This window comes from Falco peregrinus, chromosome 10, assembly GCF_023634155.1.
Source record: "Falco peregrinus isolate bFalPer1 chromosome 10, bFalPer1.pri, whole genome shotgun sequence".
NCBI lineage: Eukaryota > Metazoa > Chordata > Aves > Falconiformes > Falconidae > Falco > Falco peregrinus.
This window is the reverse complement of record NC_073730.1, coordinates 14,084,219-14,103,816: the sequence shown is the minus strand read 5'-3', so window position 1 is coordinate 14,103,816 and position 19,598 is coordinate 14,084,219. Positions and strand designations below refer to the sequence as shown.

At 40.5% G+C, this 19,598-nt stretch overlaps 1 protein-coding gene and 2 long non-coding RNA genes across 5 annotated transcripts; 1 reads left to right on the top strand and 2 right to left on the bottom strand.

Moving 5' to 3' along the window:
* Positions 1 to 434: 434 nt before the first annotated feature.
* Positions 435 to 8,962, top strand: RTCA (RNA 3'-terminal phosphate cyclase). Of its 2 annotated transcripts, XM_055814791.1 has the most exons (11): positions 435 to 645; positions 762 to 862; positions 1,664 to 1,807; positions 3,295 to 3,418; positions 3,921 to 3,979; positions 4,492 to 4,633; positions 5,812 to 5,936; positions 6,074 to 6,132; positions 6,630 to 6,724; positions 7,872 to 7,976; positions 8,327 to 8,962. In XM_055814791.1, the coding sequence occupies exons 1-11, from the start codon at positions 601 to 603 to the stop codon at positions 8,423 to 8,425; spliced, it is 1,098 nt and encodes a 365-aa protein (XP_055670766.1). In that variant the 5' UTR covers positions 435 to 600; the 3' UTR covers positions 8,426 to 8,962. The 2 variants fall into 2 exon arrangements, with proteins under 2 accessions (XP_055670766.1, XP_055670767.1); XM_055814792.1 differs by lacking the exon at positions 7,872 to 7,976.
* Positions 2,105 to 8,620, bottom strand: LOC129785222 (uncharacterized). The gene is made up of 2 exons (XR_008748907.1): positions 8,488 to 8,620; positions 2,105 to 2,370 (listed from the first exon to the last, which is right to left on the bottom strand). It is a non-coding gene; the product is annotated as an uncharacterized LOC129785222 (long non-coding RNA).
* Positions 8,963 to 9,509: 547 nt separating the features above from the next.
* On the bottom strand, positions 9,510 to 14,741 carry LOC114012125 (uncharacterized). Of its 2 annotated transcripts, none has more exons than XR_008748906.1 (2): positions 14,191 to 14,741; positions 9,510 to 12,090 (listed from the first exon to the last, which is right to left on the bottom strand). It is a non-coding gene; the product is annotated as an uncharacterized LOC114012125 (long non-coding RNA). The 2 variants fall into 2 exon arrangements; XR_008748905.1 differs by having other exon boundaries at positions 14,249 to 14,741.
* Positions 14,742 to 19,598: the final 4,857 nt, after the last annotated feature.

Sequence of the window (19,598 nt, the reverse complement as noted above, 5' to 3'; positions counted from 1 at the left end):
CCGGACCGACGCGTACGTCTCCCCGTGCTTCCTTCAGCGACCTGGCTTCTGGGGGAAAGTACCCGCTTGTAACTGTGACGGCAGGAGCCCGGCCGCTCTGCCCCGGCCGCCGGCGGCGGTGCACGGCTGTGCCGTGGCGCTGCCGTCCCCGGTGCCGCTTTGTCACGGCCCGTGCGGTGCCGCGTTCGTCACCGCTCCAGCCTAGCGCGGCCCTTGGTCGTAGCCTGCGGAGAGGGGAAGGGAATCGCCTCCTCCGGGCGGAGCCCTGCGCAGGGACGCGGCCGTTAACGCGGGGAGAAGGGAGCCCTCCCCGCCCGCTACGCCGCTGCCCGGGCGCTGGGACCCGGCAGCCGCTCCCCACGCAGCGGAGCCGCCCCCGCCAGCCCAGGGCGGGGCCCCGGTTGTTCCGCTGTGCGCCTGCGCTTGGCCCCGGCCCCGGCACGTTGGGGCGCCGCCGGCACCGCAGCGCGGCTTCAGGCGCCAAGCGTTGGCCGCCCCGGGGGGCTGCTTCGCCGGGGACTCGCCGTCTGCCGGGCCCCGCCGGGATCCCGTTGGCCCGGCAGGAGCCTCTGCGAGAGACAGCTCCGCTCGCCGCCAGCCATGGACGGGGACAGGGTGGAGATAGACGGGGGCATCATGGAGGGGGTGAGCACCAGCGGCGGGCTGGCCTCGCCCCGCCTCGGCCCGGGCCGCGGGGACGGGCGGGCCGGTGGCGGCCGGCAGGGCGGGCAGCGCCTGACGAGCGCCTTTCCTCCGCGCAGGGCGGGCAGATCTTGCGGGTGTCCACGGCGCTGAGCTGCCTGCTGGGCCTGCCGCTGCGGGTGCGCCGGATCCGCGCCGGGAGGAGCCAGCCCGGCCTCAGGTAACGGCCCCGCCCGCGTCCGCTCGGCCGGGGGCTGCCCCCCCACGTATTCGGTATTTCCGAGAGCAAACCCCGTGCGTGTCCGTTGCCTGAAGAGGGCCCGTGATCGGAACATCCCGTCTGCGGCTCGCTTACAGGGAAGGCGTGAGCGCGAAGGCAAGGCAGGGCGTGAAGCGAGCGCCCCGCAGCCCCTCGGTGAGGGTCCCGCGGCCCGTCCCCGCCCGGGCACCGCCGCAGCCCCGCAGCGCGGCTCGAAGGTGCCGCGGAGGTGCCGAACGGGCTGCACGGCACGAAACGTGAAGTGCGCTGGAGGCCGTGTAATGCCCCAGCGGAACACGGTTCACCGAGCGTACGGTTTTCTTTCCTATTTAAATTAAACAAATGGAAACGCAAGCGCAGCAAGAAAGATCCGTAGCAAAACTGTTAGCTCCCCTGTGGCTCTGGCAACCGGGCACTGGCTTGGCTCCAGTTTAGCCTTGCCATCGCTGTCCCACTGCATTTTTGTCCCAAGCATTTATCACGTTGGGACAAGCGATTGCTCCTGCGTCTCATCTGTCTGTCTGGACCCATTCTAATGGAAAACACACCATAATCCTAAAAATTCCGTAATGGCCTGAATGCTGCTCCTTTGGCTCTTGTGAACTCAGAAGTGCTGTAGGAACCAAATCAAATTTCTCATCCCTGTCTGATCTGAAATTTGCAACTGTAGTATTTATTAGTTGGTGTTTAGGAGTTCCTTTAATGTAACACAAATATGTAGTCTACTTGCATGTATCCTTAACTTTGTCTTGTTGTTCCAAGGCCTCAGCATCTGTCTGGACTGGCGATCATTCGAGATCTATGTGAGGGGAGGCTGGAAGGTGGAGAAATTGGCTCAACAGAAATAACCTTCACTCCTGGGAAGATAAAAGGTGGAACACACACAGCAGATACAAAAACAGCAGGGTATGTCTTTGTGCAGGGCTAATGACTGACCAGTAACTGCTTTTAACTGCTTTTGGTAACTGTAAAATAGTGACAGAAGAAGTTTTCTCACTTTACCACAAAAGAGCAGGGGAAAAAAGAGCATTAATAAATATCCAATCAGCCAAAATCTGTGCCACCTGAGCCAGATATATATAACCAAGGAACCTTTAGTGTAGGTAGGATATGTATGACTAGAGTACATGCTAGTGTTACAGTTTTAAAATTATAGTCAGTAGCTGGACACAATTAATGCTAAGCAAAAACCAGCTGCCCATGTATTTAAAACTTTATCCTTTATTTTCTCACATTAGTACATTACATATCAGGTCAAATGCATTAAATTAGATAAGTATCTCAAATCCACAAGATCTGAAATAATCCCTATTGTATAATATAGTAAATTTTCAGGTTTTACTTGCACACGTAATGGTACGATATGAGATACTAGTCTTTTGGAACTGGGAACATATTCCATCCATGGTTCTTTGTGCCTGTATTTCTTCTAGCCTATATTTCTCTGTTGGGTCCTTGGTTCTTGGAATCTGTTGCAAAACGGAGTAAATGGATTTAGCTATGGAAGGCTGGTGTGAATAGTTGTTCGGAAGCATAGGCCAGGTTAGGCATAAGTTAAGGTTCCCTTTAAGTTAAGAGAAATCTTTTTCTGCGTTGCAGTAGTGTAAATAACCCAGCTGATGCCTTTTACATAACACAAAAAGGCTTGAGTAAGCAGCAATGTAGCAGAATTAGTAATTAAGCACAAGGGGAGGGGGGGGGGGGAGGGAAACAAAGAAACAGTATGGTTAACAAACGTTTGGAAGTTATTTAAGAAAAAAAACCCTGTATTTTCTTCAGTTCGGTGGTGATTACTGTTTTCACAATTCAAAATGGTCTTTGAAACCTCTGTGAGGTAATTGTTTTGTTTTGCTGAACAAACTTTTGGTAACATTGTTTTGGAAGCTTTTTATTATCTATGAAACGTGGAGAGATTCAATAGGGGACTCTTGTATCTGAAAGCCTATTTTCTATGCCCCTGAATTTTCTTGTATGGGATGCTGACCAGATTGTAAGCATTTTTGTAGTTTTCTAAATATTTTTTTATTAAATAAGTATTACAATATTAAAATTGCTGCCTAAGCCTTTCCTTTTTTTTATGATCTGCCAGCTAAACCTAAGGTTTTCACAGTCCTATCATTCTACTAAGTAAACTACATTACTTGCATTTTTTATATTCCCATTTGAAATAAAATTACTGTGAAACAAAAACCTTGACATATAGGCTTTCTAAGGACATGAAGTTTTAAATTAGTATTTTTTAAGACTAATAAGTTTACTTTATAGATAATGTTCAAAATCAAATACTTAAGTAAATTCTCTGGGAAGTTAATTGCCTTTGATACATAGTGATTGTATGGAATTCTGTGGATTATAACTGCATGACATTTGTAATATCTTTTAATTGCTTTCAGGAGCGTGTGTCTACTGATGCAGGTAGCAATGCCCTGTGTGCTGTTCGCTGCTTCCCCATCAGAACTTCATTTAAAAGGTGGGACTAATGCTGAGATGGCTCCTCAGATAGACTACACAGTCATGGTAGGGATAAATTTCTTTGACTTGGTGCATCTTTCATTCATATATATGTAATGTAACTACTATACTGCTGCTTTTACTGCAAGTTTATTTGTAATTACAGGGATTAGGCATGGGAATTTAACACTGTTAGTGTACTGTATGTAAAGAGCAACTAGCGTTTTGTGGAATTCCCTGAAACAGCAACTAGTCTGTGTGCTTTTAATTACTAAAGAAAATTTCTCTTTAAAATATTCTTTAGTCTGGAAGTGCTGTGAGTTGTTCAGCATTTCTCTTCCTCTTCCCCTAAGAAGATCCTTTTACACAAAGTGTCATTCAGAGTGAAGTATGAGGAATGTCAAATAAGCTGTATATGGATGAGACTGGCTATCTTTTTTCTTTTTCTTTGTAATTATGTAACTGAAATTTTTGTGTTGAATTTTTTTTTTCAGACCGCATAAAATAGTGGGGAATTATAGATGCAAAATATACTCACTCTGAGTTTTTATATGTACTTGTTTTTCAGGTTTTCAAGCCAATAGTTGAAAAGTTCAATTTCACATTTAATTGTGACATAAAAAAGAGGTGAGCAACAGAGAATTGTGGCAGAGGCAGGCCTTGCTGAACCACTGTGTGAGCACAGAGGCACGCATACAAGATGCTCAATCAAGTTGAGGGATGAATTTATAATACGTGAAGTAACCTGCATTAGCTGCTCCTGTGTATACTGCCACCATATGATGAATGTGTTACGGTTCTTTCCTGTCTTTTTTTTTTTTCATTGCTGTCTTCAGCTGCTGTTTAATGTTTCCTGTGTGTGGGCTACTGCTGAAGGAAGTGTATGCTGAACAATGTATGAGCTTTTTCTGAGGTGCCAGTTATGTTGGTGTTAGGTAGTTAATAAGATGTTATGAGGTAACACTGATAGAGAACCTAATACTATTCTAAAGATTTCTAAAGCACACATCAAGAAAATTTATATGTACAGTAACGGAACATAAAAATGTATAATGAAATATATGAAAAGCCTTTCTGGCTTTTCTTGGTTTCCTTGTGTTTTTTGCATTTAGTTATATCTGATTACTGTTTCTAAATAGGGGCTACTATCCTCAGGGAGGTGGTGAAGTTGTAGTCCAAATGTCACCAGTCAAAGAGTTGAGCCCAATAAACTTAACAGAACGTGGCATAGTGACAAAGATATATGGAAGAGCATTTGTTGCTGGAGCACTGCCTATAAAAGTAAGTGCTGATAATAGGCTCTGGTAGTATCCAACTTCATATATCTATATAAAATTGCATGTAATCTGCTTGATTTATCTCTACTGTTCCTGTATCCTGTGGTGTTTCACATACAATGTAGCCTTATTAAATGGTTTCAGTTATTCAGGCCATGGAATGGAAGTTTTGACTTACCGTCTTGCTACGCAATAAATGCATTTTAGGTAGCAGCTAAAACAGGAAATGGGAGCAGCATCCCTGACACATTTCATATGACTGTTCAAAAGTCTTTAGCATATATTGAGCGGTAGCTTATATCTGATTTGCATATCCTTCATATCTATGTGGATTATTTTAAATTTGAAATCACAGCCCTTGTTCATAGATTTGTGGGTAGACTATGGTGCACTGTAATAGGCAGAGGTCAGAATACATCAAACTTTTAAACTGTTGCTAAGGGTATTAGACAGGACAAGTTAAGGGTAGGTTTAACCAAAGGTAAAAGAGAGAAATTTGCTCCTTTGTACCCCCTTCTTGCTATTATTCCTATCCTGTCTGTGTTTACAGAGGCTAAGTGGTGGGATCTCCTTAAGGCTCCTTCTCACACGCAGGCTAGGAATTAGTAGAGGAAGGAAGAGGAGAAACTGAGTTACTTTTTGAAGAGCTATGGACTGCTGGTCTTGGTCTTAAAATCTCCAAACCTATGAATACTGGTGATGATTGGATCACAAGAATGTGATAAGTTTCATCTGCCCCCACCTGCCTGTGATTTAAAACTGTTATTTTATATATTTTATCTTGTAGGGTATATCCTGTACATAGCAATTGTGAGGTGTTTGATGGTTTTGTTTGTTTGGGTTTTTTTAATAATCTAATGTCTTGAGGTAATCAAGACTAAAATCTAATCTTTCTATGAATGGAGAAAACTTCTTGAATTTCTATTGATATTGAAGCTTCCACATACATCACCATAACTATCATTTGTTCAGCATGTAATGTTACCTAATTTTGTGGGAAAATTCTCAGAAGAGATGATGTTAAGTGCTTGCTTGTAGGGGCTTTATAATAATCTTTATTATTTTTCTAGTTAATAAAGTAGCCGCTTTCTTCAGGGATTCACTGTAATAATCAGACTTACGAGGATAAAGTATTACTATGTTACATAAGTTAAATAATGTTTTTTTCTTTTATCTTGTCAGCTGGCAAAAGACATGTCTGCAGCAGCAGTGAGATGCATCAGAAAAGAAATCAGAGATCTTTACATCAATATTCAGCCTGTTCGAGAACCTGATGATCAAGCCTTTGGGACTGGAAGCGGAATAATGTAAGATGACCCCAAACCTTCTATTGATACCTGTAATCTTTCTGGTTGATTAGCTAGATCTTGATTACATATCTGGTAAATAAAGTGTAATGTTGAGTGATTTTGTTCTTAATAATGATTCTGTTTTTTCTGCTTAGCGTTGTTGCAGAGACTTCAACGGGTTGTTTGTTAGCTGGATCATCACTGGGCAAGAGAGGTAAGAGTTCCATGAAGTATACCTCTTTTGCATTTGTAAATGGAATCTTGCGCTTTGTACTAAGCTGCTTCTGCATAGTGACAAAAATTACAAAATTATTAAACTTTTATCAGAATGATTGTTAAGGATCACAGAGTTGAAAATGCTTCTGGACTTTAAGAACATACGGTCTTTGTTGTTTACCTGTAAAGTTTTAGTTTGACAGTCAGTCTAGATGTGTATTTAGATTATAAGGAGTAGAAGTGATTCTAGTTTTAAATGGTTTGAATAGAATGTTTTCTCTGACTAAGTAGGGTTACTTTCTTTCCATTGCTTAGGGAGTATGAACTATGTGTCGTCATAAGATGGGAGGAGTTTTTTTAAGCAGACAGTTGAGACAAGAGCGTGGAGATAAGGTTTAAAAAGTTGATCATTTAATGATATTTTTTTTCTTCTTTCTGTATTTTTAAAATGTTAATTAATAATTGTCAGCTTCCTGACCTGGATTTCTCTGTTAGGAAAGAATTCTGACAAGGTTGGCATTGAAGCAGCTGAGATACTGCTTAGGAACCTTAAACATGGTGGAACTGTGGATGATTCTCTGCAAGACCAAGTAAGGCTCCTGTATGTGTTTACATGAAGTTCAAATAGCAAGAACATGCATGTATGTGTTATTTGTAAAGAATATAAATCTGAACAGGGAAAGAACTGACATGTAGATTTCAGTTAGACCATATCTCCACAGGTAGGTGTGGCTTTACATAATAATTTAAGTCATTGGAGGTTTCTGGGTGTGGTCACAACATCACTAGGTCTAACAAATTACATACAGTTCTTCAGAGCCACAGATGCTCCTGGCTTTGCACCCACACCCTTACGTTTTCCCATCCTGTAAAGAGGTAAAAATTTGTATCTATTTGGCGCTCCATATAGTGGAGTAAAAATAGCTCCTTGGTTACATATTAAGAATGATACTAAGTGAAGCTATTGGAGAACAGAATATCTAGGAGGTGCTCCTATTTATCTTGCTAACCTAATTTCATTTGAGGATGAAGACCCTCCACTGTCTCACTTTCAGTAACACAGCCTAATTAGAATCTTGGGCTGTTCTAGATAAGAGACATTACATCTTAGGTGTAAACACCCAGCCACACATTACTATTACATAGTACAATAGGAAGTGTTTTGGTCTTAGGTTCATCCTGCTTTTTGCAAAGCATGCACAGTACAATTGGTGAAAATGTGCCACGGCTAGATCCAATGTGCACGGGAAGTGCTCAGAGTTACATCATGCTTTAAAGAGTACTTGTCATGGTGATGTTTGTAAATCAAATCAGATGTTTTTAAATATCTGTCTGGTGAATATGTGATCAGAAAGCGTTAGAATTAAAAAACCTCTTCTGGAGTTTTTCTCTCCATAAAGGTAATCTACCAATCTGGAGTCTGACATGACTTTGGGGAATTTTGGGGTGGGAGGGTGATAGAACGCAAAGTTAAATGTAGTTAACAGGAATTCAGTGGCAAACTCCACTGTGGAAAAGTAGCAGCCCATCTGCAATAGGCATTACAGTAGTAATTTCAAAGATTATTGAGGCTTGGATCACTCTTAACATTCAGCATTATGAACTTTTATGAAACTTGGGAGACTACATTTTTTACATCTACAGACATTTTGTATGTTTTTCCTTTTGTTTTTCTTAAATCAGTAAGTTCGTAGGATCTGAAGATTTATTTGATAATTACCTTTCCTTCCCTTTCAGCTGATCATTTTCATGGCACTAGCAAAGGGAGTGTCTAGAGTAAAAACTGGACCAATTACACTTCATACTCAAACAGCTATACACTTTGCAGAGCAGCTAACAAAGGTGAGCCCAAAAGTTCAGGAAGTTTTACCTATCAGTTGTCATCCAGTAACTAGGCAATGTGCAGTTCAGCAGGCATCGTGAACTGAACTTGATCATGGAGAGCAAGCATAGATAAAATAATTGCTACAATATTTGTGTGGAAGTTTACTTGCAGAAAGTGAACATACTTGAGAGTTAAATGCTTTTAGAATGGTTAGATACTTGCTACCTTTATTTAAATGTTTTTTAATGAAATCAGTCAAAGTTGTAATATATATCAACATATGGCAATACGATTATTAGGCATCAGATCTTGAATTGTTAAACTTATGTATAACTGAATTAGTGATATATTTCTAATCCTGTTTTAGGCCAAATTTACTGTGACAAAATTGGAAGAGGAAGATCCCGGTAAAGATACCTACATCATTGAGTGCCAAGGAATGGGGATGATAAACCCAAACTTATAGGTTTTAAAATAACAACAACAACAAAGACGACAGCAAGCTGACAAAAACAAAACTCAACATACCTCAGTGATGTATTGCACTACATTTCAAAGGATGTATGATATGCATGTGAACCAGAGGAGCCTTCTGTCACGTCAAAGCAATTTAATTTCAAGGATGATGTGGAATTCTTCCTTGATGTACTGAGAATCTGTGGTGTGAAAAATGGAAACTTTACCTCCCCCCCCCCCACATTAGCAGCAAAGTGAGTACAGGCAGGACAGCAAATGGAATACATTGTATGTATTTGAGAGCTTCAGTTAGAAGCCTTGAAAATTCAGATTCAAAGGAGAAAATTACTAATTCAGTTTTGAAAAAATACTGATACATTCTTTCCCCTTTAAAAAAAATAGACATCTATGTTTTATTATGTGGGAACCTTTATGTTATGAGGTATACAGAATGAAGTGCCCCATCAAATCTGTATCACTGTTCTTCCTTAACCATTTTGCTTAAATTGTGTGTGAGGACATAATAAAGCAATATCACCAAGTGAAAGCCTGTTGTTTATATTTGCTGCCTATCTCAGCAAGTTGTGTTAGTGGGAGATTGCATACAAAGTAACCTTTCAGAGGTGTAATTTCTCTCCCTACAGAAATAACGCTCACTGCATAATATAATCTTCTCCGTTAATCTGTTTTAAAAACCTTCTCAGGCAAGCTAAACCAATATACCATTGCTTATATCCCAAACACTAACTTTACGCTATGATTGGATTTTCTGTCTGGTTATCCTCGGTAGCATACTAACTGGGTCTGCATTTTCACCAAGCTGTTGTTTGTTTGTTGTTTGTAAAGGAGGAGTACTTGGTTTCAGCTGAGATTAGGGAGCTGTTGCACCCATGTATGTAGCCACAGACACACATGTGTATGTACACTGAGCACTGCATATACACACAGGTGTATTTAGGCATATAAACCCCAGCTGCATTATTCCCTGCCTGTGGACTAAGTAAGGAAGGCATCTGCCAATCTGTCCCTCATTAAGCTACAAAAGCTTTGTTTGAAGTAGAAGGAAGGTAAAAGGAGAGGGAGGGCATAGTTCGTTTGGCATATGAAGAACTGCATCACCATTGGAATCACTTAGCAAAAATTATATAAATGCACTCTGAAAGCTTGAATTGATTTCCAGGTTTTTCCACAGCCCAGTCTGCAGCCTTTGCTCTTAAGATCTTTGACTATTGAACCTACCCATGGCTAAAGATATAAACTTGAGGTACCGTTTGTCTTACTCATTAGGATAACTGCATCACAGTGCATTTCTAACACTAAGAAAATCCTTTGCCGATACACGAAAACGTTCATCGCCCACCTAGTTAGCGTGTTGTTTCTTGGGGTGCTTCCTCCCCACCTCCTCGCGGACGCTGGGACGGGCTGCAGGGGGCAGCAGCCACCTGCTGGGAGCATGTTTGTGACGGACACGGCCCCTGAAGTGCTCGTCTGCTGCTGATGGGTTTCAACGTTCCTTGCGAAAGGATGCTGAATGTATTTTTTAAGCAAAACAACTTGCAAGCAAGCCCCCAAAGAAGGGTCTGTGCTTGAGAAAGCAAGCTCTTCTAAGCCACATTTGAATGGATCTTTACCTGTTTCCACAATTAGCAAAACTCATATCCTTAACTAATTTAACTCCGAACGGAGAAATTCCTGCTGAAGGGATGGGTGCTGTAATTTAATTTGACCTCATGATGAAAGAACCGCTAACTTAAAAGTTACATCAGGTCGATTAGAGCCTTGTCCAGTCAGGTTTTGAAAATTTTCAGGAGTGGAGGTTCAACAATTTTACTGGGCAACTTGTTGACAGAGCTTAACCACTGTCAGAAGCGGTATGAGCAAGCAAAAGGCATAGGCTTTTTGTTTGTTTAGGTTTTGTGGGGTTTTATTTGCTAGTTTCTTAAGCTGAGGGACTGCTTAAATGGAAGTTAATTCTTGCTGCAGGAAACGTTGGAAGGTGAGCTTAGCCATATACCGCTTCTTCACTAGTTTTTCATAAGAAAACAAAGCAGAAGAAAATTACGTAATCAGTTCTACCTTACTCGGAAGATTTCTGGTATGTGGGAAATACTCAGGTTTCTCTGGCAGCTGAGAACAAGGAATAAGGCGATAGGACTTAACTAGGACTACGACGATAAAACCAAAAATTTATTAAAAATAGTTATATATCCTCGCTAGAAATTAATACAGATGCATTATTGAATACAGTTTGTAACCTACGCAGTTAAAAGTTAAAGTATTCTTTTTTTTACCTTTGAAGTTCAATCATTGGTTCTCCATAACGTAGTATTTTTACCAGTATCCAGTCAAGCAACTTTCACAGAGTACAGGCAATTAAATTTATTTTTTGTTATGTAATTCCAACATCTGTAGAAAATTACACTCCTCGAGATAATAAAATTTATATTCCTTATACTGTTATTCAGAGTAAGCCAACATTGTGTACATCCTTATAAATTACAATCCAGAGCTAACGCCTTCCCTCCAGGTTTTAAAATCTCTAGTGAGTGCCTTACACATTTGACCTTCCTGCCCTGTAATCACTGCTTCACTTCAGCAGTCAAATAAGGATGACCCACTTCCTTGCCTAATAGATTCTGTGGAACGTAAGCATACTTAGATAATGCCTAGACGGTTTAAAGACTAAATAAATCAGCATAACTAATTCTTGTCATGTTAAGAAAACCCTATGAATAAAAGCACAGCTAAATTAATCTTTTAAATTTAGGCGGACTTACATATTTGTGCACATATACATCCTGCATTATGTATGAAAAGTAGGATAAGCTTGAGCACGATATTATATCTGGTCTCAGATGTTGGCTGGAGTACCTTTTCATAGCTTTTCTTTGCTTCTGGAAAACTATGCCAGTTTGCACACCTGAGATGATATCTGCAGTGCTACAAAAAACAATTTCCCACATCCACAGTTGCCCAAGACTATCTTGGAATAATTGCAGCAAAAAAGAAGAGCTAGCACAACCTTGGCAGAACAATCTCACATAAAAATTTCTAGCTCTGTCCATCACTTTCTGAAATCAGGTCTATCTAACTAAAAATTTCTTTCGGAAATAATTTTAAAACGCGCAAGTTTTGTTTCTAAGGAAAACAAAGTTTAAAAAATATATCATCAACAACATAAAATTCAGTTGAACAAAAAATTCACATTGAAAGTGAAATGCAATACCTGTCTTCCCAAGAGACATACAAAAGCATATAAATGCTCAGTCAACATTTTTACCATAGATTACAAAAAACAAGGTTACCAAGAAAAAAACCTCCTCTTACTATACACACAATAAACAGCAGCTCAGCAATACTGACAACTATTACTTCACCTCCCCACTCTCCATAAGCCTGTTAAAAAAAGCAGCTGGTCATTAATAACTGGCAGCCTTGGTAGCTTCCTTGCACGCCCATTCAAGTGTCCAGCCCCCTCTTCTTGTGGCGTGACCAGTGGAGCCAGCACTGGATGGATGAGGAGGCTGATGAGCTGTCCCTTCCTTGCTCACCTTTGTCATTGTACTGGCTGTCCCCTTATGCCACCCCTGCAGCGCTTCCCGGACTGAAGGAACCTGGTGCTGATTTGATCAGGCTTCACATGCAACCTTTTTGTCCTCAGCAGTTAGAAAATCTCTAGATGGGAGACATCCAGAAACCATTTTACTCTTCAGTAGGATTAAATTCCCCAAACAAATTTTATTCCCTGCTATACATGCACACACACACAGAGAATTTCATTACTCAGGCCCAATTCACATCCTGTCATCTCACGGTTACCTCTACCAGGAAACATTAATCATAATTCCTGTTCTTTTTCTATATACAGTAGTTAACTACTCTTCATTACGTATATACTTGAACAATTTCAACTGAGGTAATAAAATTCGTAAAATTAATTAGGGACTACTGGTATCACTCATATTCTACCAAGTTGCTATTTTCTGTTTTCAGTGGGGTTCCACATCATAAAATTTAAATTCTCTGGGTTTACATTTACTTTCAATTCACTTAGATTTTAATCTACAAGTCAAAACATGAGCTGCAGATCTTCTTACATCACACTCCTACATTGCACGTGCTCTATGTACTTAAGCTTAAATTTTACAGCATAATTAATTCTTCAAATTAATGCAGTGTGTGCAAATTAGTTGTTGGTAGTTAGTGGTGTAACTTTTCCTTTTTTCAAACTTCCTTTTTTGAATATTAACTAATAATTACTGTGCGTTACTTGAAGCTTTTTAACTTTCATTTATATCCATTTACAATCATATCATTTTTAGCAATACGGTTGGATTAAGTCACTTGTGGGAATGTATTAACCTTTTGTTCAGGAAGAGATGAGACATTGCTTGCACCTGCTCTACAAATATGCACTGAGTTTTCTTATGTTAATCAGGCACATTTGAATCTTATATAAAAACTTCAGTGTGGGTGTATGGATACAACTAAGATGCTTACATTTAATACTGCTCAAACAAGTACTGCCAATGACTCACAAGTTTTATATATCAAGGAAACGGGATTAATCCTCTCAAACCATGTGTGCCTCGTGTACTTCCACAAGAGACAGTTGTGTTTGGATGAGGGCAACGATCAGAGAAAGGCACTGCACTGAGAGATTCGGGGACTGAAGCCTCCAGACAAACCAGGGCATTACGTGCAGTCAGTTGCAAGAAGTTCCCCCGGAAACACTGTGCCCTTGTTCTCACTGAACTCAGTTACTCTCAGGAGAACCTCTGAACCTCTTCTCCTCTCATGCCCGTAAATCTGCTTCAGCTGGTAACTGTTCCTCTTCTGAGCCTGTGTGTCATTCTGGTCACTAAAGTATCGGTACAACATTCACTGTTTTCTAGACCATGTTGAGAATACTGCACCTGGTTTTGGGCCCCGCTGTACCAGAAAGACACCAGTGGTCAAACTGGTCTGTGGCTGAAGCCCTGTGAGGAGAGGCTGAGGGAAGGGGGCTTGCTCAGCCTGGGGAGGGGGCGGCTTTTGGGGACACCTACCAGCAACCTGCCAGTGCCTGCGAGGAGGAGACAGAGATGGAGCCAGGCCCTTCATGCCGGTGCATGGCAGGAGGGTGAGAGGCAGCAGGGATAAACTGAAACAAAAGATGCTCAGGCTGGGCAAAGTCCTGACCAACCGAGTCTGAGCTCATGGCTGACCCTCAGGCACTGAGCAGGAGTTTGGACCAGGACCCTCCTGCGGTCCCTTCCCACCTCAGTTATCCTCTGGTCCCGAATGTCCTGTCTGGCAACTAAAGATCATCTGAACATAGTGCAGAAGAATTCCCTAAAATATTCCAGCACAGGTTGTTTATAACCGAAATTGTTAAAATGAGCCATAGGTTAAATAAAACACCATACCAAATAAAGGTGCACATAGGGGAAAAAAAAGCCAAATTAAATTCTAGACAACAGAAACCATGGAGAAGTTTTTAAAAAAAATTAGAGCTACGTCATCTTGAATTAAAAACAAGAGAATGCAAAGACAAAGATTCAATCTGTTAGTCACTGGAGAGAATAGGAAGTAATAACAGTATCTAAAAATCAAATAAGAGAGGTCAACTGCAAAGCGTTTCCCTAATATTTGACTGCAGAAAAGTCTGTAATGACTGAGGTAAAACAAGTGGGAACAGAGTCCTGTGTAAACTTAGGCAGAACCAGAATTTTTCATTTAATCCCAGATTTACTAGTGCATTGAAGACCAAAGTTCAAAGCTTAGGAAACCTACTGATAAGTCCACTTGAAAGCTAAAAGCTCTTAGGGAGTATGCGTATGGAGAAGCTCACATTACAAGCCGCATGATTTTTAGGTTTTGTATCATCCAGATGCCTCTTAGGTGTTTCACAGTCTCCCCTGTGCAGGAGGCTTTCTGCCCGATGCTTTCCAAATCCAAAGCATTTGGAATCCTGTAATGATAGGATATCTGCTAGAACAAGGAACTCTGACTTGAAAATCCCACTTTCAAATAATTGAATCTTTTTTTCTTCATATAAAAGTGTTTCAGGATGAAATTTTGGACAAATTTTCTGCCACACCATGCAAGTTTTCAAAGGTTCATAAAAAGAACAAATCTTATTAGCTCAGAAAACATCTAGAATTATTTTTCACTATCTCCTCCCAAATATATTTGTCTAGCCACTTAAGGTTTCCATTACCAGATAAAAGGTTCCTGTGTAAAAAGACAATTTGTGAAAAGCTTTAATGATTTCTCCACATGGAAACCTCTCTATAAGCAGAAAATTTTGCATGCACTGCATTGTTCTAGTTTATACAAATCCAGCTGACCTGAAGTTTATGCAAGTCTTATAATCCAGGAACACGCTAGTAGATCATATGTTTTCTCAGCCATTAATACTTGTAGCATCTCAACAAAGTCAGGCTTGTTTTAATCCCAGACTTCTTTCCTATACTGTTCTTATATGTTCCATTAAAAAAAAAAAAAAAAAAAAGGTGATGAATAAAGCATTCACCTTTTATCAGAACGGGGTCTCATACAAAAAGGCTGTGCAGACTAAGACAAATTCCAGTATACTGTATTTTAGAAATAGTGGTCAAGACTTGGCTGTTGTAATACAACAGCAAACCTTTGCTTATAGTATGATGAAACCACGACAAAGGGAATTTACGTTTGTATAACTAAGGATGGAATTTGGGCTATATGCATAAATGAAAAAGATTATCGGATTACAGCATTTGGGAAAGAAAGGGGAGAGTAAGCAGTGAGTCTAAACAGTATTTCCATCACTTCCATTCTACTATCATCTCCCCAGACTTAGCCACAGACTACTGTACGTTTGAATTATACTTTGCTGTAATGGCTTGCTAGTGAGTAGTCCACAGCAAATGAATTATGCTCACTTATATGTCTTCCAGCTATGTAAATCTATCGGTTATACTGTTTTTTGCAAACATTAGTCCTCTCTTCCCCAGTCCCCTTTCCCAAGATTCCTTAGATAAGGTCCTCTATCAGTACCATTTTAAGATGCAAGTGTAAAGAAGGATTCCTAATTTATAGCAATTACATTCACAGAACATCCAAGTCAAGTCAAAGAAATTACTCTGAAGTAGCACTGGCAAGCACTGGCCCCAACTGCACAGGGAATATCAACATGTGCCACCAAATCTTAGACAGCTACAGTGGGCTCGTCATCTGAAATGAGGATAAGCACATGGCCCCCTTATGTTTAAGTGATTTGGTGGTGCTGTATAAGTATCTCTTATCAGAACAAGATTGTTAGCATTCTCTTCCATGTGGGAAAGTTCGTTTTCATAATCAAATTATCAGATGTAAAACTGCAAAGGAAGACTTTGCGAGTTAAGCTGAACTGTATGTGCTCAAAATAGGACTTAAAAATTAATTGCATTCCATAAAGTCCAGCAAACCTTGGGCCTTCTATCCGTTCAAACCTTTCATCTTTTTGTTACCCCCCGCAGCATAGCTCTGGACTTTAAACTTCACCTCCTCAGCTTTACCAGTGATTTTGCTACACATAATCGACTTAGCTGAAACATTCTTAATTATACCACTAATGTTGGGGTTTTCCTCTTCCCATTCCAAAATGTAGAAGTCTCTGGTCTCAAAAGCCTTTGAAAATAACTCTTAATTCTATGCTTTTTCTTTCTCTGTGCTTTTTAGTGTTCTTAGCACTTTTTCAGTGCTAAAAAAGAAACCATTTCAAAAAAGCCAAAAAGTCAGTCTAAGCTGCTGCTTTTGCTGGAGGGCTAAGAAAAGACCTATGCAGCTAATTGATGAAAACATTCCAATGTGCTGATTTCTTTCACCTTATTAATTACAATTGGAACAAAATTTTCAAACTTGATGGACTGCTGGAGCAAACTTTTAAAAGCAACTGGCTGATTTGAAAGTTTATATCTTTCAACAGGACTGGACAGGACCTGCTCCCAGGTAAGGTAAAGAATACCTGTACAAAGTCTCATTTCCAGAAGCAGTTACTTGTGCTCCCACTGAAGTTCACAGTTGCTGCAGCGTGCTCAGCTCCTCTGAAGCCGAGGATATACTCAAGTTTGGGTTTGTTGTTTTTTTAAAAAACCAGTTGCAAAACCTGCACAGCTGAACACAGATTTGGTTAGTAACAATGAAATAGAATATTTACAATGGCTTAATATAGTCCAAAAAGCCATATACCAGATAAAAAACCTTTATATGTTAACCTTTCAAACTTGCAGAAAGGCATTAAGGTAACTGAATCAATGATAACCACTGTCAGAGAGAAAAGGTCAATGTAATGTTGAACTAACTTGCTTTTAACATATTTTGGTCAGTCAGCACAAATAGTTCTGAAACTGTGCTTTAGGCAGATTTGTTTGCTTCTGTCTTAGAACACAGTGACCTCCAGGACCACAAGATTTATGTCCTCTGACTGCAAGCCAGATTCCTGTATCCTGTTTATTATTTAATGTGTGCTCTGTAAAATAAGCACAATTCAAATGCTTTGCCACTCAATCAAGCGTCAAGCCCAAGCCCACATTTAGACAGTATTTAAATATGTTTTTTATCCAATGATTATTTAATGATCCTGAAACAGAACCAATGAAACCTGCTTCCACATGAATGCCCCACCCACTCTGGTTATCATGCAGAAAAAGAGGAGAGCCTCTCTCCCACGGCAAATTGGATAGCTAGTGATTGCTGCTATTTGGAGGGAAAACTATGTAAGCCCTTTCTGGCAGAGGAAGAAGTTAAACCTGGATCTCTTACTTCCTGGATGACGCTTTAACTCACACACTGTGAAAAGAAGGAAACCCTATCACCTCTTGTCCCAACTGTTAAATGATTCCTGGCTTTTTGATGGAAAAGGTTGGTGGTCTCTCGCACTACAAGATCACAAATTAACAGAAAGATATCCCTGAAGGAGGAACTGGGTTTCGAACACACCCATGTACCACTTAGGTCTCACCAGCAATCACCAAGAATTTCGATGGTTCCCTGTTCCACTCCTTATGGGCTACACAGTGAGCCTGGGTCGAGGGGAAATCCAGGATCCCACTGTCCAGGAATTCGAGCGTCAGGTCCAGCCACCACATTCTAACCATTCTTCCTTAAAGCTGCTTCTCCTACCACATAACTGCATGAAATTGGAGTCTCCAGGAAATCACAGTCAGGCTGTTTCCATGAGCCACTGCTCCCTTGTACACATTAGTAGTATGGGTAAGAAATAAAGTAAAAATGAAACAGGAAAATAAGGAAATCTCAGCAAAACCTGCAGTTTTCCGTATGATCTCATCACATATTTAAAAACCTCTGATATTTAGCAGGTTTAAATTACACAATGTCACTCTATTGATCTAAGCCTTTCTTTTGCCTTCTTTCTCTTCTCTCTCCCTACTCATTACTCACTTGCTTTGTATCGCTGGTTGTAGCATGTGGATCTGAAGAAGAGAGCAACCCAGTGCCCATGTTCTGCACTGCAGACTATCAGCACCTCCAGCTGCAGACTCAGTTGCAATGGAACCAAGTACTTACAACAAACAGGTTCAAATAAAAAAACCAACCTAGTCTTTTTTACTTCTTGTTAGTTTTTTACTTCCTTTTCTGCTTCTATTTTTATTTTCTGTGCTCTGCTTTCAAATTAATTTCTTTCCTGCTTTATATGCATTTCTTCACCTTCCCTCCAGATTTACATTTATTTCCCTTCTCCTCCCTCCCCTCATATTCACATTTACTTACACAAGCATTACAATATCACAGTGTTGTTAAACTACAGAATTCAAAGTACTGTCTGGCTCCAGCTAACCTTGGCTCTTGCAAAACCATTTTACTTCCTGCAAACTACAATTGGAGATGCAGAAAGCATTCAAGGACATCTCTGCCAGCCCCTCCTATGGTTTAACTGAACAAAGCCTCAGTTCCCATGAGTGCAGCACTAGCCTCTGCCTACAGAGACAGCTACAGTAAGTGGAGGTTCATGTTAGCTTATGAAATAGAAGGAATACTGGAATATAGGATTCACCTTATTTCTGCACGAATAGGAAAGACATATCCTCCTACAGAGTTTGGTTGGGTTTTTTTAAAGAACAAATTGTCTGATGCATACCATATTAAACTGAGGCAAATTAAGCTCACATATATAACGCTGTAGCTGTGCTTGCTCCAGTTCCTGGAGCCAGCTACACCCACAGAGCTTAGAGGGGTAGGACATCCATATGAACCTGCCTATACCCGTGCCTGAGTCACTCCTGGAGAGACCTTGGCTCAACCAATTAAGACAAAGTGAGATTTAATGTGTAGGCGGCATGGATTATCTGGGAGTTCTGGCTCAGGCAAGCTAAAAAATAAAGTCTAGATGAACATGTAGTCAATACCATTCTAGCAAAAAGGAATCCCCCTTGTGTACATGGAGATTTGCGAAGGCTTGCAATTACGTCCCAGTCCTTAACAAAATAACAGTTATTGGCCCACAGACATCTTTGAAACAAGGATGTTTTTCTTTTAGTTCTCCTTGTTTAGGTGACAGTGTTGTTCAGAGTATGCCTAAGACTGCAGAGAAACTGTGATGGACATTTCACAAAATAACTTGCATGAGATTCCTGAGGTTTCCCAACTTCGTCCAGGAAAAGAGCAAGACTGGCTTTTCTCACAGAAATGTAAGACCGACCTTCAATTAAACAAAGATACGCAAAATCTGCAAAAAGCCCAGCAACAGAACAGATTAAAGAAATCCTGACCAAATTTTAGAAAAGTCTTTTTCCCAGCATTTTACTCCTACATATGCTTTATCTACCCCATGCTCAAACTACCACCATATGAGGAAGAACACACTTCTATCCCAGCATCTTTCTCCTAGTAGTTACATGAATTAAGCTTCACTATATGCCTGTAAGATCAAACAGTGTGAGAAGGCAACATACGCAACAGACAAGTGAAATCAATTGCTAAAAGGCATATTAGAAAAGACTGAGTAAAAAAGTAGATTTCAGCATCCCTGGTTCTCAGTTCCTAGTTGCGCTGCCTGACTGCTCTTACTATTTTGTAACAACTGAAATTCATAACTATTTTGAAGATTTCCACACATCACTGATAGTAATGCTATTTTAAACCTCTCTAGTATAGGGCTAAACCCCTATATTTTTATTTTCATGCTAACAGATATCTCAAAAGTCCAGAAGTGCTTCATA